Source organism: Suncus etruscus, chromosome 18 (genome assembly GCF_024139225.1).
Source record: "Suncus etruscus isolate mSunEtr1 chromosome 18, mSunEtr1.pri.cur, whole genome shotgun sequence".
NCBI classification, from domain to species: domain Eukaryota; kingdom Metazoa; phylum Chordata; class Mammalia; order Eulipotyphla; family Soricidae; genus Suncus; species Suncus etruscus.
This window is the reverse complement of record NC_064865.1, coordinates 7873209-7899875: the sequence shown is the minus strand read 5'-3', so window position 1 is coordinate 7899875 and position 26667 is coordinate 7873209. Positions and strand designations below refer to the sequence as shown.

Below are 26667 nucleotides of genomic sequence, written 5' to 3'. Positions count from 1 at the left end.
ACTCATCCCAAACAGGATACATCTCTAAACCTCATACCCAGTAAGAATAGGAACAATAATATGCATTTCCAAATACAAAAGAGAATTCTGGTGTTGGTAAAACCTCATTAAGGGCTTGCCATGATCACTAGCTCCATAGGTAGGTGGACCAAGACCTTCAAGCCCACTTTGAAGGTAAGTTCTCCATTTCTTTATTTAGGAATAACCAGGCTAGAAGAGGTAGGATTGGCAAGTCACATTCGGGTACTTCCATGTACTTTGCATCTACTTCGATACAAATTTAGGAATTTTCTCAAGTCTCTTCACTTCAAAAGTATCTATGGAAACTGCATGTGCCATATTACTAGGCAGAAATCTTTTATCCATCCTGAATAAAGGACTGAAAAATGTGTGGCTGAACAAAAGAAGGTGAGTTGGTGGGAAATGTGATACCTGCTCTTTGGCCATGTTGCACCAACTTCATTGAACAGAGGATCTCGTTGGTGACTGCTTAAAGCAGTACCTGACTGACGTAGGGTTCATCTGTCTCGCCTACATGGACACTAACCTCCATGTGAATATAGGGCTCCCTGGTCACTAAGTATTACAAGACTATAATGACTTATCTGCAAGGGGAAACAGATAGCATTGATGCCACAGGATGCAGCTGTTTTGAGACAAGGTGAATTAGAGAGTCTCTCAATACACCTAGAAATTGCCTTAGAAGATATAGCAAAAATATGCACAACAAGCAGCTGAAAAAGGGACCTAATGATGACGGCAGAAAGTAAAGGAATTACCATCACAAAAGAGCCTTATGTAACTGATAAAAACCTGAGATACACTTGCTGACCCACAGTCCTCAGGAGATTCCTCAGAGCTCCTATCTGGCCAGAAGCACCAGATGTAGAGCAAACTCTGGGAGGTAAGGTGTAAGAGCAGGCTACTGACAAGCTGCTGGGAAGCTCCTGACAAAGACAGACTTCTCCTTGTTTCTCCCTGCAGAACCCCTTCCACACTTCCCCAGTACAGTCTTAAGACATGACAGAGGGAGAATGCCCTGTAGGGCACACAGCACCATATTCTGGACAGGAGAACATTCACAGGCAACAGGGACATGCTTGGGCATGTCTACATCTCAGGGACTTCTCTGTCTGCAGACATCACAGGACAGGAGGAGATGTGACATCTTCATACCAGGTCCTGGGCATGCATGGCTGAGGATCAGGGAACAACCATGGGTGCCTTCTCTTGGCAGTAGCAAATCTAGATTGAGGCAATACCAGAGCTAAATGGGAATATGTGGGTTTTAGAACCATCCTGTAGAAAAAAAAAAAAGAATGGAGTATCATCTTATAGGCTTAGATGATTAGGAATTTTCTTTAAATTCACTACTGAGGAGATAAATGGATTTTTAGAATGGGGCTTGGCTCAAAGACTTGATAAATGATGACTTTATGAAAGAAAAATACATTCCACGTGGTGAGAATCAAGCCAAGGCAAAAAGGAAACAGGTTTGATTTGTTTATTTATTTATGGCTTTGGACCACTCTGTGCTCATTCTAGGCTTACACATGGCTCTGTACTCAAGGATCACTCGAGTTATTGCTTGGGGGACCAAATACCGTGTAGGGAATATGGTCAGTGTCCACTCTCCATTGAACTAGCTCTCTGGCTCCTATATATGAGATTTAATCTTTAAATAATAATAACTGTTCATACCAGACAATATGTATAAGGATAATAATAGTATTGTTAATATTAATATGCTAATATATAAGTGGCTAACAATACTATTAATATCAGCATTCACAACAAAACTAGTAACAATACTGTCTATTATATTAAGCATGAATAGCCAATAAAATAGAATAGGTCATTTGTGTAATACTCTAGAATCCTAAGTTTTTCCATTGCTTGTTTGTGGGCCACATCCAGTGTTGCTCAACCCTGGCTCTGCTCTCAAGTATCACTCCTAGCAGTGTTCCAGTGATCATATGTGATACCAATGATTAAACTAGGTTCTGCTTGTGTTAAAGGCAAGCGCATACCCACCTACACTATCTTTCCATACTCTTAAAACTATTTTGATGTGCTTAGGTACTTATGGCAGTTGGAAGAAATATGGCAGTTGGCCTGGACATGCCCTTTGGACACTCCCCCTTGTCATGCCGGTACAAAAATAGAAACTTGGACTGTTGAATAGTCCCAGAATAGTGACTAGAGCAGAGATAAAGCATTAAAGACATGCTGCCTGCTTTGCATCTATTTGCTCTTATATCTGCTTTGATCTCAGGCCTCCCCCAGTCATCTCTGGCAGGTGAATTTCCATCTAATTCTCTCTCTCTCTCCTTCTCTCTGGAATCTCTGGGTGGCAGTGGCAAGCTTCGGGAAGCTGGTGACACCCTTTCTCTCTGTCCCTGGTGAGTGATAGCTACATGTGAAGCCCCACATCTCAGTTGTGATCCTGTCAGCACCCGGCCCTGACAGCCTTGGGGATCTGCAGTGTACAGTCCTGTAGCCCTAGCATCCTCGAGCCTTTTGTCCTTCTGCATGTACTGGCATGGCAAGATGCTTATAATGTGCAACTAAAGGAAGTTATGACATATGAGTAAAATGGTTTATATAATTTATTTGATTATTTTGGGTGTTTTTGGAGGGGGCACACCTCTTTGACACTCAGGGGTTACTCCTGGCTATGCACTCTGAAATCGCTCCTGGCTTGGGGGACCATATGGGAAGTCGGGGGATTGAACCACGGTCCTTCCTAGGCTAGCTAGTGCTTTCAAGGCAGACACCTTACCTCTAGCGCCACCTCTCCGGTCCGGTCCCAAATTTATTTAATTCTTTTAATTGAATAATGCTTGTGATTGAGTTTTAGGTGTGCAATATTCCAACACCCATCCCTTCACCAGTGTCCACCAGTGTCCAATGTTCCCTGTTTCCCTACCATGCCACCAGCCTGCTTCTGTGGTAGACTTATTTCTCCTCTGAATGTACAATCATTTTAAGTTGGTAGAGATGTGAGTAAAAAACAAGTACTATGAAGATTTGCAAGATTAAATTTCGCAGTGGAAATAAAGTTCGAACTTGAGGAAACAGTAGACAAATTGATATATTAAAGTAAAAGGAACATTTGATGCCCAGAGTAAAAAAGAAGAAAACATTTTTTTCTATAAAGCAGAAAGAAGACAGAACATCTAAGAAAGCTCTCATCAAAATATTTTGTACGTGAATGAAAAGAAAAAAATCTTAAGGAAGAGATGATAAAGATGACAGAATTCTATGGGTGCTTATATTTTTTCTATATAAAATGTTGGCTGTGGCAAAGAAAATGGCAAAACGGTGCAGAAGTAACCGGTGACATTACAGAAAAAATAGCTTTTCTCACTTGAGGAAAAAGTGTCAAGAGAGTATACAGAATAAACATAATAAAGAAGAAATGAAAGTAAAAACACATACATGCTAATTGCACAAAAAGAGTGCAGTTAGTGAAGGCTGTGAAGCAAGACAAACATGCAAGTAGAACATAAATCTCCACTTCTCAACAATCACCTTAGGCAATTCTCATGTTCTGTTCTTTCCAGATGGACTGGGGAGTGTAGTTGCAATTTAAGAACGTGAATTTCAGTCAAATTGTGTCTCATAAATGAAGGTTGAACATTTTAACTTTAGGATAGTTTGGTATTCAGAAGTATTCAACTCATGCACCAGTTCTTTTGTAAAATTGCTTAAAGATATCTGGAGACGGGCCGGGCGGTGGCGCTAAAGGTAAGGTGCGCCTGCTTTGCCTGCGCTAGCCTTGGATGGACCGCGGTTCGATCCCCTGTGTCCCATATGGTCCCCCAAGCCAGGAGCAACTTCTGAGCACATAGCCAGGAGTAACCCCTGAGCGTTACCGGGTGTGGCCCAAAAACCAAAAAAAAAAAAAAAAAAAAAGATATCTGGAGACACAGCTGAAAATTCTGGGGTGCCCTCAGGAGGAGAGGTCGGCTGGGCTGAATCCCACCCAGCCCTGCTGAAGCCCCACCAGCCACACCCATATCCCACATTCACCTCCACATCAATAGTCCAACTTTATTGTTCCACAACTAATCTCTGCAAAGATCTAACACAAAAACTCTAGGGGTGCCTGTTTGAGGGCTTAGAAACTCTGAGGTCTTCTCAGAGAGGATAGAGGCAACTTCACCACATCCCACACCTCAGTCCCAGCCCCTCTGTACTTCTGGAAACACTGACACATCCCACTCCCACATCCTACAGCCCTTGATATGTCAACCCCTTAATTCAGCTCCACAGATTTTGGAATTCCTGTCACTCACAGAAGAGACTGCATGATACCTTTAACTTCCTCAATCCTGTCACCTCAGAAGGAGCACACTAAATTAGAGATAAAAGTTGTATATGGGCCATAGAGATAGCCTGGAGGTAAGGCGTTTGCCTTGAATGCATTAGGACTGTGGTTCAAATCCCGGCAAACTATATGGTTCCCTGAGCCTGCCAGGGGCGATTTCCAAGTGTAGAGCCAGGAGTAGCCCCTGAGCCTTGCCTGTTGTGACCCAAAAACTAAAAAAAAAAAAAAAAGTTGCATAGAAGTCACCCAGGCTCAACAACAACAACAACAAAAAAAAAACAAAAACAAAAACACAGGAGCCTCAACTAGCAACAAACAACTCAGTAAACTTTCAGATAATAACCCTATTGTGAGATATAACCTTCATAAATTTTCTGGTACTTAGTTTTTTTCTTTTCTTCTGTAATTCCATTACCACTTAGTTGTAACAAGTAATATTTAGTAAATAATTTTGTGCCTGACAAGGGAGAAAGCTTGAGGGTGGGGAAAAACGGGACAGTGGTGGATGGAATGATATTGGTGGTGAGATTGGTATTGGAACATAAAATGCCAGAAGCAACCATATTCTGAACAACTTGGTAAGCCACGGTGTTTAAATACATGATTAAAAACTGTAAAAAAATATTTTCTGTAAAAATTAAAGATATATAAAGAATCTAGGGAGATGGAGAGCATTGGTGGTGGGAAGGTTGCACTGGTGAAAGGGAGTGTTCTTTTAAAAAAAAAAACAATAACAAAAACATTGGTTAGATGCCATAAAGTACATGGCAGTGCCTTAACTGTATGCGTGTTGCATGCCGAAGCCTCTTCCACCCTTGTCAAGGGGAGTGCTAACCTTTTCTCCTTTCATACAACATGGGGGTATTCTTTTTTATAACTAAAACCAAACTACAAACATGTTTTTAATCATGATGCTTAAATAAAGATAATAATAAAAAGAGATATACGAAGAAATAGATGTTTATGTCTAAAGATTTAGGAAGTTTTCCTCTTGTTCAGACTGGGAAGCAATATTGAAAAGTTAGCAGGTATTTGGTTAAAAGAAATCTGTCTTACACAGGGGCAGTCTGTCTTACACTGTCCCCCTTTTATGCTCTTTCCACCAAATAGCTAAAGAATAATTTTTATTTCGTGAAATGTGCTTCCTAATTTACAAATACCTGTTGATTTTTTTCCAAAAACAGCTACAACAGGTTCACAATAAGGGCAAGTCTACATGGAAGGCTGGAACCATGTTGAAGAGTCTCTGAAGAGGCAACACAGAGGCACCTACTGATGATTTTGCCCCCAAGCCTAGAGTAAGAGCCCTTCACCCATATTCAACTATACTGGTGGCTGCTGCTGAAATGGAGAAAATTATTGGTTATCAATATTCCTGGGACATTGGTGTTCATCAGTCATTGCCTCTTCTATACATGTTTCTTTGAATTTTTTATAGAAGGTATCATACAAAGCATTATTGTAATAAAATATAAGACATACAATAGAGTTAGCCAGTGGGTCAGGCACCTGCCTTACATGCTGCTGACCTGGGTTTAATCCTAGCACCACATAAGGTCTCCCAAGCTCACCAGGTATGAACCCTGAGCCTGGAATTCAGCTGGGTGTGTTCCCCAAAATAAAACCAAAGAAACAAAATATACTGTCAGGGGGCCGGGCGGTGGGGCTAAAGGTAAGGTGCGCCTGCCTTGCCTGTGCTAGCCTTGGACGGACCACGGTTCGATCCCCCGATGTCCCATATGGTCCCCCAAGCCAGGAGCAACTTCTGAGCGCATAGCCAGGAGTAACCCCTGAGCGTTACCGGGTGTGGCCCCCCCCCAAAAAAAAAAAAAAAATATATATATATATATATATATATATATATATATATATATATATATATACTGTCAGTAGAAAATCTGAACTAAAGCATTAAAATATGCCAAAAGTTGCTTTCTTGGCAACTTTTTCGGTTGCCGTCTCGAAACATTTCATTCATTTCCCAAGCTTTCTATAGTCATGACCTGTTATTTTTAAATTAGACAAATAAGTACAATTTTATATATTGTATAATGACAAATATTTTAAAATATTGCAGGCATTCATTAATAACTCAACTATACAAAAATATTTTAAAACTGTTAATAAGCAGCATTTAGAAATTGGTGTTATGATGTGATTGATTTATTTCTCCTACTTTTCAACACTTTTATGGGGTAAATGGGATAAACTTACATTTAAAATAAAACTTTCTAAGAATAAATATTATCTTTTTGTGTGTGTGACTGTTTTAAAGTTGATTGACTTAATAGTACTGATTTTTACTATTTCCAAAAATTAATGTCTCAAATTCAGACCAACACCAAAGTAAAGGATAATTTTCTTACATGTTCCTGGAAAGAACAGGACAAACTTTCCAACATTAGCTAGAGATTGGCATGTACCAAGATGCCAGAAGTGTAAAGAAACACATTAACTGCTAAATAAAAACATCAAACCGTGATTGATTAAAAAAAAAAATCATCCCACCAATCTAATTCCACTTGTCATGTTTCAAAGAACTTTTGATCTCAGAAAGTGCTTTGGTAAAAAGAAAAGAGATCTGTGATAAGGATAAGACACAGAGAGGGAAAACCTGCCGAAGTTGCTAATTGGAAGAGACCCTAGATTCACCTCCAGACTCTTGATGCTGAAAATATTTCTCTAGATACAGACAAATCATCCAAATTATCCAAGTTCCCTGAATGGAACTTCCTGATAATCAGCTACACTCCTTTTTATAGAGAAAAGTCCTACTCCTTCTGAAAGGTCAACATTGATTCCTCTGGAGGGTGACAGCAAGTTCCTCTTTTCACGTCTGAATGAAGACTTGGGGCTCTTTGCCTTGATAGCATCATACTTCCTCCCAAGGCTGCTCTGACTTCTCTCTCAGAAGCTGCTGGTGTTCCCTTCAACAGCACCAGTGATCTGTTTCCTTTCAGGCTGTCAGTCTACTGCCACCTGAAACTTACAGCTTTGTTTGTTTTCCGGGGGCCCTGGTAATGTGGATTGTCTTCAGCGGGTCCCTACCAAATCACTGTCACAGAGCAGCAGTCGACCTTTCTTTTCAATCTCGGCACTTTCCTAGGAGTTATAAATCAGTTGACTTTCCAGCTCGATGAGATGGCATATGCCCTAGTTTGAAGAACAGATGGAGGCTTGGGGGGGAAATTGTTTGCTACAAGCGGCACTGCTCCATAAAAGTGAACCATTTCTACTAATTTCTCACATAAATTACATCAGCAGCAGGGAGTGCCAGCCCATTCAGCAGAAAAATCTTTCATCTAGCTTTCAGAGGTCATCTCACCCACTTACATGAAACTTATTCCTGACACACAGCTGTAATGTCAGACCATCCAGTTAAAACTAAAAAAGCCACTTATTTTTTTAAATAAATTTTTACTTTGACCACAGTGTATTACAAATCATTCACAGTAATATTTTAGGTACATAGTGACATTGAATCAGGGCATTGCCACCACCAATGTTGTCCTCCCTCTACCCCTGTTCCCAGCATGCATCCCATATTCCCCTCCTTTGCCTCCCTTGCTGCTAGTATAAGTGGTCCCCTCTGTGTCTAGAAGCCACTTCTTTTAAGAAGATAGCCACTGAAGTTAAAAAAAAAAATGACACTGTGTTTGCAATCCCCTCTTCAAAACAACAACAACAACAACGGAACATGACATTAATTGCCAGAGGACTTTCTCCTTCACCTTTCCCCAGTTCTTCTAGACTAACTAAACCCTGCCTATCAATTAATCACAGAGGGATTAAGATTGAAAACATGGCCACACTCTTGTACAAAAAAATCAGGTAAACTGTAACTTCTCTTGTAAAATTTTCCTTACAAATTCTACCAAAGCCTGTTATCTAAATTCAAACATTGGCAATTATCAAAAGAAACAGGAGCCTGGGACAATTTCAGTACACAGTACTCTTTCTCATTCACGTATAAGGTGGCGTCTAAATCTACATTCTCTAATAAGTTTTCAAAATCAGGTTTGCCTAGGAGAAAAAAGCACATTCCTTCCCAAAATTCTTACAAAACTGATGGCCTTGAAGGAATAAGTTATTAAACAAAATTATAGTATTTTTGCAAAAGAAAATCTTGATGGATGAGGTATCATCACAGTGCAACTTAGTGTAAGATGCATTTATATCTACAGATAATGAGCTAGTGTGGTTTGGGTCTGATTTTAATTGTAAAATATTAGTACACAGTTTAATAATAATTATATTCAATAACTGTTTTTCCTAGTAGGAAATTATCCTTGATGTCAATGAAAACAGCCACCCTGACAGAGCTTTTTACAGCTGTTGAATACCGATGCTGCTAAAAATCAAAAAGAATGGGCTAGGAGGAAAGTATCTCAGAGGAGAAATTCTGCATGGAGTGGGACTGCGGTATTGCCAACTCGTGGGTCAGCACAGAATGGAAGCGATTGTCTATCACAGCCAAGAGCAATCTTAAAAACAAATTGAAGCACTCAGTTAATTCACGAGAGCATTTTCTTTTCTCAATGTCCCAGTTGGATGTATATTCTCAGTTACTTTGAAAGCAAAGCGAACCCTTCAGCTTCAAATTTAAGATGTAAGTGGTCACCAGAGAAGCATTCATGTGTCAGATGAGGGGCATTTTCACGATATAAGTTCAACCCAAAGAGAGATTACGGCATGGAACAGTTCAATGCACTGAATTCATAGGTGGGTCATGTGCAAGGGGCGGTGTTTAGAGAATAAAACAATGAATATCAGAGTGCCAAAGAGAGAGTAAAGTGCATGCCCCCAGTTTGATACCCAGCCTCAAGCCCATTCATCGAAAATATATATAAAAAGTTAATGGTAATTGGCTCCAATGGAGTTCTTGGGAGTGGGATGTGGGGGGTCCTGGTCCACACCCAATAGTGCTAAGCATTTATTAGTCCTGGCTCAGTGCTCAGGAATCTCTCCTGGCAGGGCTCAGGGGAACAATCTCCCACATTCACATTGGGGCCAGGTACATAAAAGGCAAGTGCCTCAACTCCTGGACCCAAGCCCAGACTCAACTCCAGTGGGGACGGCCTTAATGCATGTAAGTCTCCAAGGACCTGCTCTAACCAGGCACCATCTGAGCACCTGAATAGGAAGTTCTGGAGCCAAGAACAAAGGTAATCATCCCTGAAGGAAGGTCTAACATGAAATATTTTCAGGTCTGTGTGAGGCGGGTGCCTGACACGCAGAGCCCAGTCCCACCCACAGAACTGTCCCAGAAAGGGGAGATCGGAGATGCACAAATTCTATGAGTTTCAAAACACCTATTGTTCATGCTGATTTCAAGCTGTCATTGCTCCACAAAAGCCAGATCCTTTTTGTTAAATGGGTGTTATTTTTTTGTTATTTTTATATATAAATAAATTATTTAATTGAATCACCATGAAATACACAGTGAAAAAGTTGTTCATTGGGCTGGAGCGATAGCACAGCCTTAGGGCATTTGCCTTGCTCAAGGCTGATCTGGGACAGGAGTAATCCCTGTGTGCCGTTGGGTGTGGCCCAAAAACCAGAAAAGAAAAGTTTTTCATAGTTGAATTTCAGTCATACAATGGCCAACATCCTTTCCCAGTGCCCATTTTCTGCCACCAATGAACCCAGTTTTCTTCCTGCCCTATTCATCAAGAGATGCATCAGCTGATATGGTAACTATGTGGCTACTGAATAAAATCCTAAATTGAAATCAAGAATGCAGTTGCTCCAGGACTAGAGGAAGATACAGCAGGAAGGGTGTTTGCCTTACATCAGGGATCAACCACCCATGTTGATCTCTGGTAGCTTTCTGCTCCCCCAAACCCTGATCCCTGAGTGCAGAGCCAGGAGTAAGCCATACCACTGGGTGTGGCCCAAAAGTCAAAGTAGAGAAATTCTGATCAAAGACAACCTTGGGATATCAGGATACTTCCTGATACTTCCCTAGGGAAGCAGTTATTCCCAGGGCATCAAGCTAGGCAGCCAGAGTGGAAACCAGCTTGATAGTGTTTTGTGAATTTTTTGCAGGTGGGGAGGAAGTCAGGTTGTTCCGGGCCCCTTTCTCAGGGATGTCATTCTAAAGACACATGTCCCCAGGACACGAGCTTGCAAGTGTATGTTTAACCCCGTTAATGCTTTGTTATAAAGGTTACAGTTACTACCTTTGACATACAGGCAAGCATGGCTTTGACTGATATGCATCTAATGGAGTGAGAGTAAGATGTCTCTTTAAATGGAAGCTACTAGCCTGCCAACAGCAGCAAATAAATTGCTCCCTCTTTATTTGGGCTTTTTAGCTTGCTGAATCAGTACTACAGTCAATAGGAGCTTAAAAGAATTAATACAGCTATAAAAAATAAAAGTGCTTTATATCCCTGCTGACTGTTGGATTATCCAAGAGCAAAAAAAAATTTATCCTATATCTTTATTCTTTTCAAGGTAACTTTTTCCCCCTAATCTCTTGACACATCTAAATGATACAAATAAGGTTATATGAACAGGTTAAAGTAAGTCTATAACCTCTGATGGCTCCTTTTTAAATGCATGATAACAAATAAAAATATGAAATCACTTCTTATAAACTAGTACGGAATAATACCCCCCAAAACCAGCTTCTTATGAACTTCTACTAGTTAGCTTGGGTAAACTAGTATATGAAGTAATGTCCAGAACAACTTAAGCAAGTCAGAAGAAGGACAAAAATTACATTAAAGTTAGAAATGTTTCTACTTATGTTATAGCTATATAAATTTCTAAACTTACTCGAGTATATTTTACTCATCACATTTTCAAGATGTATATTATATACACTATATAATGATGTTCTAATCTTCCTCAGACAAATGCACATTTAAGCAAGGGGCACCAGCAGGTCCCTCAAGCCAAAACATTGGTAATAACCTTTGAAATCACTAACTGAATATCTGCTCCCCATTCAGAAAGTGTGATTATTATGTAAAAATATGTGACGAAGCTATTGAAGGAATAAAATCATTTTAGTTTTTTCTGAAAAGGGGAAAAAAACATTCATTCATTTTAATGAATCTTTCTAAGTGAATTCACTTTGATAAATTCTTCAAATTGATCATCTTATTTTTTAAAACATAAATTTATTTATTGCTAATTATGAGCATTTCCCCCTTCACCTTCAGACATCACTGCAGGACTTTGAAGCTAAACGGATCAATGGCTTAATTGAATTGCTCTGTGGTCCAAACCTTTTCTGTTCTTTAGCCCGATAAGATCCTCCAACCTGCACAGGCAACTGCTTTGGTGGCTCGGGGCAAGAAACCCTTTTATAAACATCATCCAAATTGAAGCCTTTGAGAGCAAAAATAACTGAGTAAGTAGCAGAAGCAGGAGAGGGAATGAGCCGGGCATCCCTTGCATCCATCCAGCATCTCACACCTTTAAATGAAATGCAAACACCTTATCTGGTGAAGAGGGCCAAGTTTTCAGGACAGCATAGATGGAACAAGAGGCAGGGTCTGGTTTGCAGGAGGGTGTCAGACCCTTCCACCAGCTCTGAAGTCAAACTGCCTTGCCTAGGCCTGCCTGGGCATTGGCTCTGCATTTCCATGGGACAGATTGGGGTTATCTCCCCACTGGATAATCAAAGGCCCCTGCAGATAGGTGGAATGGGCAGCCAGCACAAGGGTCCACCTGGGCCTGAGTCAGACTCCGAGGAATTGGGCAACACAGTGTGCAGCACTGTCATGCTCTCTGAAGGCTGTGATGGGACTGTAACCTCCAATTATTGCTGCTACTGTGGGGCTTTCTCTGAGTACAATGGCTATCACCTGCACGGCCATTCAGACACTTCCCTCTCTGTACCTCTCTCTTACCTTCCAGGCGATTTTGTTGCCTTTGGAGTCATGCTCAAGGGCGATTGGGAAATCTCCACGCTCATAGAATTTCCGGAAAGCCGTGGGCTTGGTCGGTCTTTCTTTAAACGCCCCTGCAGCTGGGGGGCCTCTCACCTTTAAAAAAATAAACACATCAATGAGAGATGTGTACCAGCTCTGCTAAAGACAGGTGCTCCCATGAGAAGGATCAAAACAAACAAACAAACAAGCAAACAAACAAAAAAGCGAAAAGAAATCTCAAGGAGAAAGTCAGTTAATAGCTGGGAACCCAAGAATCCCCCAATTCGAATGTTTGCTGAAGAAAATCATCTAATAATCACCATCAACAGTCTCTTGTGATGAAAGTCACTTTGGAAAGCAGCTCTTGAAAAATATCACTTAAAAATCACTCTGTGTTGCTTTCATTGATAATTTATTAATTTATTTGGTAACCAATATATTGTTTCATATCTTACACTTTAACTTCTGCAGAAATGGATGAAATGTGGCACAATGCTTTCAGTGAAAATTTCACTATAGAGATGTTATTTAAGAAAAAAAATCACTCGTCTCCTGTGTTCCAGTGCCATCTGCCCTTTGGGCCAGCCAGGTTGGTGTCGGGGACGAAATAGGGAACCTCAGGCCTTAATCCCTTTCACCAAATGCAAACAAGGCTGTCTTTTTGGGTCTTTCCAGCATTCTTCCAAGTCCCAGGGCCATTACTGAATCTTTGTTCCCTGGGGACAGTGAAGCCTGTGTCTGGGCTGGAACAAGGAGGCTCCAGTCCTAATCCTCTCTACCAAGCTCGAACAGGGCCTTCTCTCCACCTCCCCTCAGACTCCTTCTGGGTTCCAATGCCATCACTGAAATCCTTTCCTTCCCATCAGTCCTCCTTTTCCAAAGCCACGTGGGTGCTAGTGCATCTGCATGAAATCATATCAATATATATCATAGACTTCCTGGGCACATTGGATATAGCACTTTGTTCAACACCCTGATACTCCAGCCCTCCATGCCAGTAAATGCAAAAATCGATGGGGAAGACAAAGAAGACATCTACTGGGGCTGGAGCAGTGGTACAAGCTGTAGGGTGTTTGCCTTACACTTGCTGACCTAGGACAGACCAGGGTTCGATCCCCTTGCATCCCAGATGGTCTCCCAAGCCAGGAGCGATTTCTGAACACATAGCCAAGAGTAACCCCTGAGCGTCTGTGGGTGTGACCTGAAACACCAAAAAAAAAAAAAAAAAAAAAAGCAGACATCTATTATGGAAGATATGGAAAGAAATCCTGGCAAATCTCCAAGTCCACCCAAACACCTGAACTTTATAGATGAGTACTTAAATCAATTATTTAAATTAATGATTTAGCAGTGGAAATCAAAAGTCGCTAGCCTGAGAAATTAAGAAATCTATAGATGAACAGTTCAACCAACTCGAAGAACTCTTTCAGAAGATGAGAGAATCCATACAAATGGAACTCAAAGAAACAAAAACAAGTTAGCAAGCCAAAATAGTACAATTACAGAGGTGTAGAATTGCATAGACAAACTTGAAGACAAATTACAAGTCAGCAGTGATAAAGAAGTTAAAAAAGAAAGGAGAGACAAAACCCTGGAAGAAAATGTAAGGTAATGAACAAAGATAAGAGAAATAATCTCCAAATTATTGGAATTCCAAAAGGGGAAGAAAACAGGAAAGGCTAAGACCAAGTAGTGAGGAAGATAATAGGACCACAGAGAAAGACTTTGGGGTTAGACAACTTAGTTTGCCTGGGGTCTGTATTTGGTCTTATGCCAGGATACTTCATGGGTAAGGTCTCCCTTTTTTTAGGCAAAAAAGTTTTTTCCTTTCTATTTTTCCCAAATTTTGCTGTGCCTATGCAAACAACAACAACTGCCACACACATCTTTTTTATTGTATTTTTTTATCTCTTATCTTTAAAAAAAGAGACCTCTCTAAACCTTCTGCTATTATATTAATGACTTTATTGGGGATACATGATTTCCACAAATGTACTTGCTACCGAGCTTCCTCTTCTTTCTTTTCCTTCTCTTCCATTTTATTTTTTAGTTTTTTCTATTTTATTTTTCTCAATAACTTTGCTTTCTCTTATCTTGAAACAAATATATTATGATCAGATGTTAACTATGCAATGCATATTTTTAAATAAAAAAATCACTCTGTAAAATAGCCAAGACTGGCATTGGGTTAAAGGGAGATATTTGACAGAAGACTCTAAGTTCACAACTTTCAAGATTTCCTAATAATTGCAGTTACTAATTGCAAATCTGAACTGAGTTGTAAAACTTAGAGTAAGCTATAACAATAAACCTAGACTATTTTTCTGTAACTCTTTACACATAAAATGGCAAAATACATTTTCATGTTATAATAACAACAGGACCCTGAAAATGTAATATAAAATTTAGTAATTATACAATCAAAAATTTTCAAAAACAAGTCAGTGGTCAGCTCCATTAATGGACCACCTACATTAGACAATATGTTATCTATAGCATTATAATATATTACCAGAGAGGTTATCAGTCCCCAATTTGAGGATTTTAATTCAAAAATAAAAACATCAGAGTAAGTGAATTAACACTGAGTATATTTTTCAAATAAACATGCAAAGTTTAGGGATCAAACTGCTAATACAGTGGGTAGATCATTTGTCTTGCACATGCCAAACCCCAGGTTCAAAACTTGGCATCTCATATGGTCCCCTGAGCCCACCAAGAGTAATTCCTGAATGCAGAGTCAAAAGTAACCCTGAACATAACTGGGGTTGTGGTGGTAATAAAACAAAAAAAGAAGTGCAGTTTACAAATGCTTATGTAGTTTATGTACTAGGTTATAAAATTAAAAATAATTCATGAACTATTAAAGCTATAACCCTGCATGGTTTCTTACGTATAGTCTAACTGAGATTCTTTCTGCCTGCTTGTAAAAAGAAAGGGAAATACTAGCTATTTATTTAAGGAGAGCATGATTATGTTGTTTTAATTTGGACAACAGAGCAAATAATCTATGTGTAATCTCAATGCTTTCAGTAACAAGGATGTATTTATTTTTAATATTTACATAAATATTATTCTTAACAAAGAAATACATAATATTGTATAATCCAAGATAGAAAATACACTCCACCTAACATTTGTATAAACGTTGATATTAGAAACTGAGTTTAATATGAAAAATAAAATTTCAGATGATTAAGTATCAGCATAAAGCTGAAGAGCAGGGTAGCAGAGAGGTTTTCATTGCAGTTTAGAATATATTCCACCGCATGGCACTTTATTTCCCAGCACATGATCCTAAGTAATTGAGGTGACGTGGGGCAATGAGAAAGCAAAGAAAGCCAGGTTCTTTTCATTTAGTGAAGACTTGAAATTTGTTGTGGTTTTATAATTATCAGTCTCTTTTTCCAGCCAGACTCACTGCACAAGAGGAGCTAGGGACATTTGACAGCTGCCTGCAGAAGGCACTCAGCCAAGTTCTGAGACCACTCAATGTTTGTCCACTATGTTAGTTAGCATCAGAAATGGTACAACAGAGGGGTCTATAGCAGCTCAAGGAGCAATGAAAAATCTGGGGAGTGGACAAAGTGCTGACAACTTTTAGTTATATACAAAAGTGACATTCATTTACTTTTACTTGCCATCATTTATCATTTTAACATCCTTTTATCATTTTTTTTGTTTTGTTTTGGGGTCACACCGGGCAGTGCTCAGGGGTTCCTCCTGGCTCTTCGCTCAGAAATCGCTTCTGGCAGGCTCGGGGGACCATATGAGATGCCGGGATTTGAACCACCGTCCTTCTGCATGCAAGGCAAACGCCTTATCTCCATGCTATATCTCCGGCCTCACCTTTTATCATTTTAACACCATTTTCACACACACACACACACACACACACACACACACACACACACACACCAAACATGAGTGGTAGAACATAGTCCTTAGGAAGGAAACTTGGTATCTCAGCCACACACATATCTGTAGGAAGCCATCATGGTTTTGTTCACGGTTTGTGTATGCATGTGTGTGCCAGTTTTGTACAGGGTCCACTACTGGCCCACAGAAGCCTCAGTTAAATTAACTTTTTTGGGGTGCGTAAACAAAACGTCAAAGAATAAACACGTGGTAGGGGTAATGCTTAGTCGTTAAAAATAAGAAGGAAGCCTTGCTGTTGGCAATCTCAGGGATGAAACTGGATGGTATTTTGCTAAATGAAAGAAGTCGGGGGAGATAAAGAGCAATGCTGGATGCTACCCATGTAGAGCCTGAAAGAGGTAGGACTTGGGGATCGAGAGCAGTAGGGCAGCCAGGGACCAAGAGGGTGACATCATGTGGCTGAAGCCCACTCTCCTATCTTCTCAATTACTGGCATGATCAATGATTTTTCATGGAGATGTGGACATTAGTTCCATGCCCACTGCATTCTACTGCCAGCAGAGGAGGAGACCATGTTGCTGGCACATGGGGAGCCAAGTCTGGGCATCCGCCTGGCTTCTTTTGACCATAGTAGAAAGCACTGGTTGAAAGAGGGTGTTACAGCACCCGACACTGCATTGACGCTGTCCTCCTGGACTGTTCCCCACAGTTTCATCAAAAGGGTATGGCCTCCTTACCAGAGTAAGGGTAAAATTCCTCTCTCACTAGTTAGGAGGGAGATGAATCTCCTATTGTGACTTGGGCAAGAGTTAGGCTCTCCTAAGGCATCCCCCTTGTGTATGTTGGGGACTTCCTACAGGCCCAGTCAAGGTGTGAGATCTGCTTCCTTGATGTTAAATATTCAACTATTTCTGTAAGTTAATTCTCTGGTTCTTTTACCTGTCCATCACTTGCTACCATCCCCAGTTCTTCTAGATGCCCTGCTGTTATTTACACAATCAAAGCAAGCTGCCTACTTATTCAATTGACCTGAAATTGGCCTAAAATGATATGTCTTTCTCCCTTCTGTTTATATTTTTCCTCAAATAACTTTCTCTTTTTCTCCTTTAGTTCCTTCTGCTAAATTTACTACAAACTTTAACACTCAAGTTTGTAAAAGTTTGTTTAAGTCTATAATATTCATGGGAAAAATACACTTTGAAGCACAGAAGTCTTTGATTGGCTATAATACAAATAAACTCCCCTTCCCAACTATTCATTTACATGAATTCTTAGAGAAAGTACTCTCTGTCTAAAGGGCAATAGAAAATATTGGTTTTATTTTAAAATTTTCTCCATGCAAGTACATAAGACTCAATCATGAGGAAATTCTTTCTGGAGTATCTGATATCTTTTTTATACTTGTTATATATTTATTTGTAAACCCTGCATTAAAATATTCTGCTGTAAATCCATTCCAGATTAATTCATTTCAAAAGTTGTCTTTTATAAGACTGATGTGAACCCTCTCATTAGATCCATGTCAGGGAGATCATTAGGTTAGTGTCAGGGAGAGCTCACTTAATTTGTGCAGCATCTCAGCTACTGTGTCCCTAAATAATATTCTTTGTTTCAGATACATATGGACTCACTTAAGTTTTGTAAGAGGTCATATTATTTTTATATTGTACAAAGAATCTGTTCCAATATTCCAAGTAATTCTAGAAATCTGTACATAAAAATTAAGTGAAACACAATTAATCTCTGGAAAGGTAATAAAGATGCTCTAATAGGGAAAGCAGATGATTGAAGATTGCTTGACTAAACAATGTTAAAAACAAAAAGGCAAAAAACACTGTTGAGAATCTTATGTGAGTCCCATAGTAGAAGAAGAGAAGATACAATAAATTTTATTTAAAATTCTGAAGAATTTCTCTTGGATTTATTATAAATAATATAGAGCAAGTAAGAAACATAAATCAAGCTAGATTTGTGGGGAAATGCAATTAGGACCTGCCCACGTGGTGGGGGCTCTGAGTAAACCAATTAGGAAGAGTGGATGTTGCAGTAGAATGCTTTTAATCAAATCTAATGCACTTGGGAAACCAAGACATTGAATGCACTTTGGAGTGACCACAGATGACAGAGTACTTTATATGCCTGCATTATTGAATGTGCTGTAATGGATTTAGGACTTAGATCACAATCTGTCATATGGTCATGGGCTAATAAGAATTAGCAGGGAGGAACTGAAAGCTTTCTAAGATTCTTCATCCTATAGTTTTACAAGTTTCCTTTTCATAGTTTTATATTTTAAGCATTGACTGAGGTTGGTTTTATTTACTTTTAGAATATCAACATTGTGTCATTCTGATTGTTCCATTTAGTTTTGAAACAATAAACTGTAAAGGCATGTGTTTCCAATTTTTGTGAACTTTGATATGAAATGTGGGGGGTCAAGAAAGCACTGTGAACAGGCAGTAGACGGGCAGGAGCTGTCTTGTCTGAACTGTTCCAGTACTGGGTTATTAGTCTGGGGTAGGCTTATTTGCTGCCATCAGTCTACTCTTAAGGTAATGTTGTAATTAAGTGATATATGCAACCTCTTTTTTGGGGGGGGGCACACCCATTGTTGCTCAGGGGTTCCTCCTGGCTGTCTGCTCAGAAATAGCTCCTGGCAGGCACGGGAGACCATATGGGACACTGGGATTCGAACCAACCACCTTAGGTCCTGGATCGGCTATATGCAACCTCCCAATGTCATTTTCTTAATACATCAGAAGGGTGGCAATACCTAAGGTCAGCAAAAATCTGCAGGAATGCTTACAAAAGGGTCGTAATAAGTAAGTATGCTTGGTCATGGAAGGAAGGCACTTGACATATTACAAGAGAGTTTACTTATACATTTATTATTACTTATACATTTATTATTTTTAATACTCTATTAATTTAATACTAGAACAAAACAATAGGAATGTTTCTGTTAATTAGTTATAGCCAGAAAGCCACACACACATACACACATGCCCCTTATATTGTAGAGTTCCTAGGTCATCCTTTCAGGAATGATGGTGACATAGGAAGTATCCAAGAAGTCTGAGAATCCTGAATTATTTTAGGACAATTATTCTTCCAAAATAACAAGATGGCTAGAGTCAGAATAACATGGCATCAACAATGATCAATGGGGACTCAACTGCAGTGGACCCACATGAGAGCAAAAGGCAGAAATTAGGATAACGCTGAAGAATAACAAAATTCCCCAATATTGTGCTCAGTGCTTTACCAAATCATTGGTTTTGACAAAGCTCATATGAAAGTCTCTTTCTGACAGGAAATCAAAGCTTTTAAAAGATCAATGACCTAGCAGAAAGCACAGAATTGTTCTTGGGAAGAAAGTTATCATCCAGCAAGAAAAGAGTGCACCCCTAAGTCTTGTGCCTCTATAGGGCTTAACACTATGTCACTGCTGAGAGGTCTGGGTTGGGGTGAAAAAGCAAGAGGGGGATCATCTAGTGATCTGCGTAAATGAAGAGAGCTAGGGCAGAGATAAAATTTGGACCTTGATCTAAGTCCAAGTCCCCCGCTCTGAGACAACCAAGTCAGATATTTATGTACTCATGACTTGGGTAGGAGATTTGGGTTCTCAGAGAACTTCACTACAGAATTAGATGACCTCAGAAATATCTTTCCCAGGTGATCGTTTGGCCCTGATCAGAAAATCCTCCTAGCCTACAGTGTTTTTTCCCTCACCCCACTTTGTCACTTCAAACAGGATGGTGTTGGGGGCTATGGGAGAGTACATATTGATTCTCTTATTTAAAAAAAAACATTTTGTCATGGAGAGGAACCCTATTCTCAATGGGGAGGGGCCAGCTCATTGATCTAATGATCTCCCAAAGACCCCCAGAAACCTTTATTGAAGTAAAAAATACTGACTGGTGGATTTGAGGCACCCACAATGCTGTCTCTATTTGGATCACAAGTGAAGGCAAACATTTTCTTTTTCTAGCTAAGTGCTGCATGCATACATGGTTGATGTCTTTTCTACATTAATATCTCACTATGTGAGCTATTTATAGCAAAAGAGATTAGTCATCATTTGCTTTTATTGCAATATCACCTTTATGTCTATGCTATTTTTATTGGTTTAGAATTTAAAAATCTTAAACTTTTTTTTAATTTTTACTTTGATCATAGTGGCTTACATATCTTTCACATTAATACTTTAGGTACATATTAACATTGAATCAGGGGAATACCCACCACCAAATTTGTCCTCCCCCCTTCCCCATTCCCTTTCTGCAACCCATATCCCCCACCATCACCCCCAAGGCTGCTAGAGTAGGTTGTCCCCTCTTTGTCTAGCTTACTATCAGTGATCATACATCTGTATGGTCCTGGTGCCCTCCCTTGTTTCTCCCTCTATTTGAGAGGCTAAGCTAAATAAATCGAGTTATGTGGTTTTGTTTGAGGGAAAGAAAAGCAATAGAATGGGGGTAAAGATTAAGCAAAAAAATAAAATAAAATAAAATAATAAAAATATGCTGAAAATGGGCGGAGTCCTTCTAGTGGCTATCAGCTTCAGTTTGAGAGAGGAAACACCATAACAATACAAAAATAAATGTCAAATTAAATATCTAGTGAGCCCTACAGCAATAAAGAGAAGCACCACACAATAGTCTCAGTTCTGAATTCAAATCATGCCGGAGTGCAAAAAGAAAGAGAAAGATAAGATAAAATAATATAAAATAAAAAAGGAGACATCAACTTCAATATCTACACCAAAATAAGGACGTCAAAAAAAAAACAATCAATCAATAAATAAATATATATGTGGAAAAATGATTATTTTGTGCTTTTTTTTTCCTTTTCCCTCCTGCATAGGCACAGTAACTATTGGGGATATTATAGAGGGAATTCCCTTGGCCTAGGAGATACAAGGTTTCTCCATCCCTGAAGTGTACTGTCATGGGATTAACTAACTATAGACTCCTTGCATGATCATTTACTCTCCCCTCGGTGCTTTTGTGGTGTATGGAAGACTTCTGCTTCGTCATGGATGGTAAAATCAGTCCTCTGTATCTAGAGATCTTGGTGACTGTGCAGCTCAAGGAATGCTTAAACTATTTTTTAATAGAAATCTTACTTTGGGGTGCTGGAGAGATAGCACAACGGTAGGGCATTTGCCTTACACACAACCAATCCAGGACAGAAGGTGGTTCAAATCCTGGCATCCCATATAGTCCCCTGTGCCTGCCAGGAGTGATTTCTGAGTGCATAACCAGGAGTAATTCCTTAGCTGATGAGTGTGACCTGCCAACCCCCAAAATCTTTTTTTTTTTTTTTGGTCTTTGATTGTTCTTTTTGTCTTCAGTTTTGCCTTCCCTAAATGACTCCCGTCTGCTACACAATGAATTTTCTAATAAGCTAATAAAATCATATCTCTAATCTTCTCAAATCTCCATCAATGGTTTCTCATTGATACACTACACAAAGACATTTGTAATTGAAATGCTTCTTTCTACACATTTCTATGCAGGCAGACCCCAAGCAAAACCACTCCCCCAAACAGATCCTTCTTAAATGATGACAACTTTCACACTATTTAAAACAGCTCAGATCTCTAAACAATTCCTTTGCCCAATGACAGATAAGCAGGTTTTTTAAAAATTGTGGTATGTACACACACACACACACACACACACACACAAACACAGAGAAAATGGAAGACTAATCAGCTATAAGGAAACAGAAACTTGCCTTTTTCTACAACTTGGATGGAACTAGATGATGTCATGTTAATTTAGTAGGAGGAACAAAGATAAATATGGATTATCTCATGCATGTGGAATTAACAGAGGAAAGGCGTGAATGGTGCTCAATGAAATCATTGGGCTGACCAGAGTTGAGATGACCAAACACAGGGAGACTCTAAGGAATGTAGGTCCAGCAGCAAGTGACTTGTACTATGCTCTAGTTAAGCTAGTTGTTCACAACTGTACACCAAACATATAAATATAAACACTTGTCAACTATGTTACTTAAATAAAAATAAAATAAAATAAGATTTTTTAAAAAGATAGCTGCTTTCTTTGGTCACCATGAGTATATCATCATTCTGAAAATGTCCCATACTCCTTCACTCTTTTTACTAATCCCCTTATTCTTCTGAATAAAAATCACTTTCAAGATCTAGCATAAACTATTTTTAACATTTAAAATTTTTTATTTTAACAATGTTTTATCAGGTTGTTCATTATATAGTCATTCAGGCATTAAATGTTCAAACACCAATCTTACTACTAGTGTGACATTTTATTCATCACTAGGCTCAAACTCCCACCCACCACACTAGCCTGCCTCCATGCAGGCACAAACAAATTTACTTCATATTCTTTGTTACAACACAAAGGCCAATGTAATTACCAAAATTTAGATCAACAAGGGTTAATTTAAAATGACTGGGTAATTTAAAATGTTGGGTAATAATAATCAATAGATCCTACCCTAATCAATAATTGTGCTCCACCCTAGGGTGTGATTGGTGATAGTATATTAGATTATTCCTTACTTGGTATTCTTCTCCCACCCTACGGTGGGACCTAATTCTGATTCTTCTTTTTTCTTTTTGGTTTTTGGGTCACATCCAGCAACGCTCAGGGGTTACTCCTGGCTCTATGTTCAGAAATCGCTCCTGGCAGGCTCAGGGGACCACATGGGATGCCAGGATTCAAACCACTATCCTTCTGCATACAAGGCAAGTGCCCTACCTCCATGCCATCTCTCCGGCCTCGGACCTGATTCTTGTCAATAAAAGCAGAGGTCTGAGGAAGGCAGGGTCTCTTAGGAGCAGAAAGTTTGGGTGGCTTGAATTTCTTGCTTGAGCACTGGATTTCCTGAACCCATTACTGTACCTCTTCACTGTGTGAATTATTTCTCTTCAACAGGAACTGCTCCACCTGCCCTATCCGGACAGGGGAAGGGGAATTGCCTTTCCTGCCTGGGAGCTCAGTGGGAATCAAACCTCAACCAATCTAGAGAATGTGAATCTTCACCTGCTCTCTCTCTCCATGGAGTTATTTACTTCAGTGTCTGTGGATTGACAGGGCTATGGCTGATTGGTGCTAGCTGAGCTTCTGTATTACTGTTTAGACTCAATAAACTTGGTAGAATTCTATGAAACTTTCCCATCAGATTTCCAATGCTACTTATTGGGCTAACACTACCATGACATTTTGAGGTGTTACATGGCCACTTGCAGACACGTGGTCTGGGATCTATAGATCTGAACAAATTTGGGGCTTAGCTGCTGGATAAAATTAAGTGTAGAGTTGAGACATTTCTGTCAGAGGGTGCTGTGTATGGTGGTGGCTGTCATAGCTTCAGGCAGAAAGAGAAATCTGCCTCACCATTCTGAGAAGTTTCCATAGGGATCAGCCATTATCAGTCTGCCTGGAAAGAGTTAGTAGCCATTATTTTCTTTTGGGACATCTAGCATAAACGTTACCTTTACTGAGAACCCTTCTTCACACATCATATTACTTTTCCCCAGTGGGAATTGGTCCTTCTCCACATTGGAGTTAAGATGCATTGGGTCTGAGTGATAGCACATTTGGTAGTGCACTTGCCTTGTATACAAGACTCAGGTTTGATTCCTTGCACTCCTTTTGATCCCTTGAGCACCACCAGTAGTAGTCTCCAAGCCCAGATAATAAGAATAAGTGCCAGTAATAAGTAATCCAGTAATAAGTACTGAGAATCTCCAGGTGTGGGCACAAAACCAAAACAATTTTAAAAACAGTGCAGTACAAACAACTAGATTTGGTTATGAAGTACAATGGAGTTATCTATATAAAGATTATTGGGGGACTGTTGATTATAGAAGACTATTAATCACACCTTTTTCGTAAGAACGTTAACTTAAAGGGAGCGTATAGTGAGGAAAAAGACTGAGAGTTGAGATATTACTATTGAGATATTATTACTAGACACTGAGTAATAAGTTCACTCTCCAGAGTAGGAGACAGAGCCAAATGGTGGTAAGGCAACAGGGAAGAATAGATCAGGGAAACCAACAGATACAAGGTATTTTTCTCTTGTATTTTTTGAATGACCCAGGAAGATAAATTCAGAGTGAAGGACCTTTGAAAATTTAAAATTTGTAAGGGCATTACTGAATGGAAGGTTGGCTACTGGGCATGGAATATTATAAAGCACAGAAACTCTTTGGGAGCCCAACTGTCTCAGAGTTTGTCCAAACCTATGTTCAGTAAAGTGTCATTGCTAAATAAATGCAAAGTTAACAGTAATTAGCAGTGAGGAAAGAAAAGGACATTGAGGCACGAGACTGTTGGAATTCATAAATGATTTAATCACCCTGGAAAATATAATAGATTATTGTAAAAGAAGGCACAGACTCCCCTACTATGAGAACCTAGAGTGGAATGAGAATCTTCTGTAGGTAGTCATGCCCCAAAGCAGCAATTATTATTAATTTATATGGAAATAACTCTGAGCACTCTCAGACAGGAAACAACTGATCTCACCATTCCAGAGAACAGGTGAGACTGAAAACACACTAATAAAGAATAACAAGTTCAGTTATTATTTCTTGCAAAGAACTTGGTGGGGGCCCAGGGAACACCCACCTTCTAGAGACGCTGAATGCTCCTAATTTATTTCCCTTTCATCTTTAAAGCAAAGACCCTCCTCAAAAATTTTCAGTTAGCAAAAACTGGGCACACATGTAAATCATTTTGTAACAGCCAAATGCTCAAAAGCAAACTTTGGAAGATCTTGGACGCCTGTTTGTTTTACTAATACACTGGCCTAAAATGACTAGGAGAATCTGTGATATAAAGTATAGGATCTTCCATGTAGAAAGCCCTATATGTGAATTTTTTTTTTTTTTTTTTTTTGGTTTTTGGGTCACACACGACAGTGCTCAGGGGTTATTCCTGGCTCTATGCTCAGAAATTGCTCCTGGCAGGCTCATGAGGACCATATGGGATGCAGGGATTTGAACCACCATCCTTCTGCGTCTAAGGCAAATGCCTTACCGACGTGCTATCTCTCCGGCCCCATCCTAAGTGTAAATTTAAGGATCTATGTTTATAGAGACTGAACTGTTCTTAGGAAAAGAGTTTAGAAATTTTCTCTAAGATATCAAAGAGATCCTACTTGAATCATTTATTGAAAATTGAATTGAATGCCTAATACTTCCAAGAGACTTGTATTTTGGAAGACTAAAAGGTAAGTCAAACAGATTATCTTCAAGATACATATATGCATACATATGTTTATATTTGAGATAAGAAGCAAGCAAATCTCCCAGAATCTTCCACAAAAAATATTATAAAATCCACGAAAGATATATACAATTCTGCACAGTTAAAAAAAATAAACTACCATTTCTCAAGGTTGATTATTCCTTTTCATATAGACAGGTTATTTAGCTTTGCAAAGAACACACTCCAAACAGCCTTAGTTTAAAAGACTTTCAGTAACACGAATCTAAATATTACTAGCAGGAATAAAAACACAGCTTATATGAGGTACTTAAGTAATAGTCAGATTGGCATTATCATGTGATGATTACAGATAATTTTTCATGTAGTTTTTCAAAAAGGCCGAAGGAGTAAGTGGACACACTCATGGTGGTTGAAGACATCAAGCATTTGCATTAAAGTCCACAAAACATAGGGGCCAGAGCAGAAGGATGGTGGTTTAAATCCCGGCATCCCATATGGTCCCATAAGCCTGCTGGGAGCGATTTCTGAGTGTAGAGCCAGGAGTAACCCCTGAGCACTGCCAGGTGTAACCCAAAAACCAAAAACCAAAAAAAAAAAAAGTCCACACGACTTGCATACTAGTCATAATGTCTTTGCTTGAGAATAATCATAACCTGCCAGGTTTCCCAAAGGTGCCTATCAAGGCATGTGGTACTGAGTCACAGACATGGACACAGTTATGGATCAGCTGCTCCATAACACAGGCCCAAGATGGGGCCTGTGAGAGTCTCAGTGCCTTCCCATGCCAGATAGAAACATGGTCGCGGGAGAGAATCAGACAATGCTCCACTCGCAGCATTAGGAGAACCTCTACAGCTCATAAGCTCTTTCTTTTCCTCTCACACACTGTATCCAGGAATGCAATGACCATACAATGTGTCCAGTTCACAGTTAAGGTTTTTATTCCCTCACTGGGTCTGTAGAAGAAGGGGGTGCATTGGGATTTGCAGAGGTTAAGCCATACCTGGCAGTGTTGGGGTCTAGATAGCATTGGGAGTCAAGCCTAGGCTGTACAGTAGTAGGGTGTGAAGCTAGGCCTCCTGCATGTAAGCATGTATGCAGCAATTGAAGCTCCCTCTCAGAACCAGCAGAGCTTATAGAGGTGCTCTGTTGCCGTATTAGTAACTTGAGTTTCATAAATACTTGACCTTTTGCAAGCTAGACTTAATTATCTTGATTTTAAATGCTTCTAGTTAAATACAGGACAGAAGAAAATCCCAAAGAGAGGCCCAGGGAATGGCTCAGTGGCCTTTGCAAGCATGAGATTCCCAGGGTCTGTTCCTGGTGCTCTATGTTT

The 26667-nt window shown here is 39.5% G+C and overlaps 1 protein-coding gene and 1 non-coding gene across 2 annotated transcripts in view; both read right to left on the bottom strand.

Moving 5' to 3' along the window:
* Window positions 1–26667, bottom strand: part of PACRG (parkin coregulated) — a 416149-nt gene that overhangs the window by 315047 nt on the left and 74435 nt on the right. The window contains exon 2 of the mRNA XM_049765530.1: window positions 12199–12333. Within this exon, the coding sequence (XP_049621487.1) occupies window positions 12199–12333 (135 nt within the window). The remainder of the gene's footprint in view (window positions 1–12198; window positions 12334–26667) is intronic.
* LOC125996946 (U6atac minor spliceosomal RNA) lies at window positions 5068–5190 on the bottom strand. The gene has a single exon (XR_007491598.1). It is a non-coding gene; the product is annotated as a U6atac minor spliceosomal RNA (small nuclear RNA).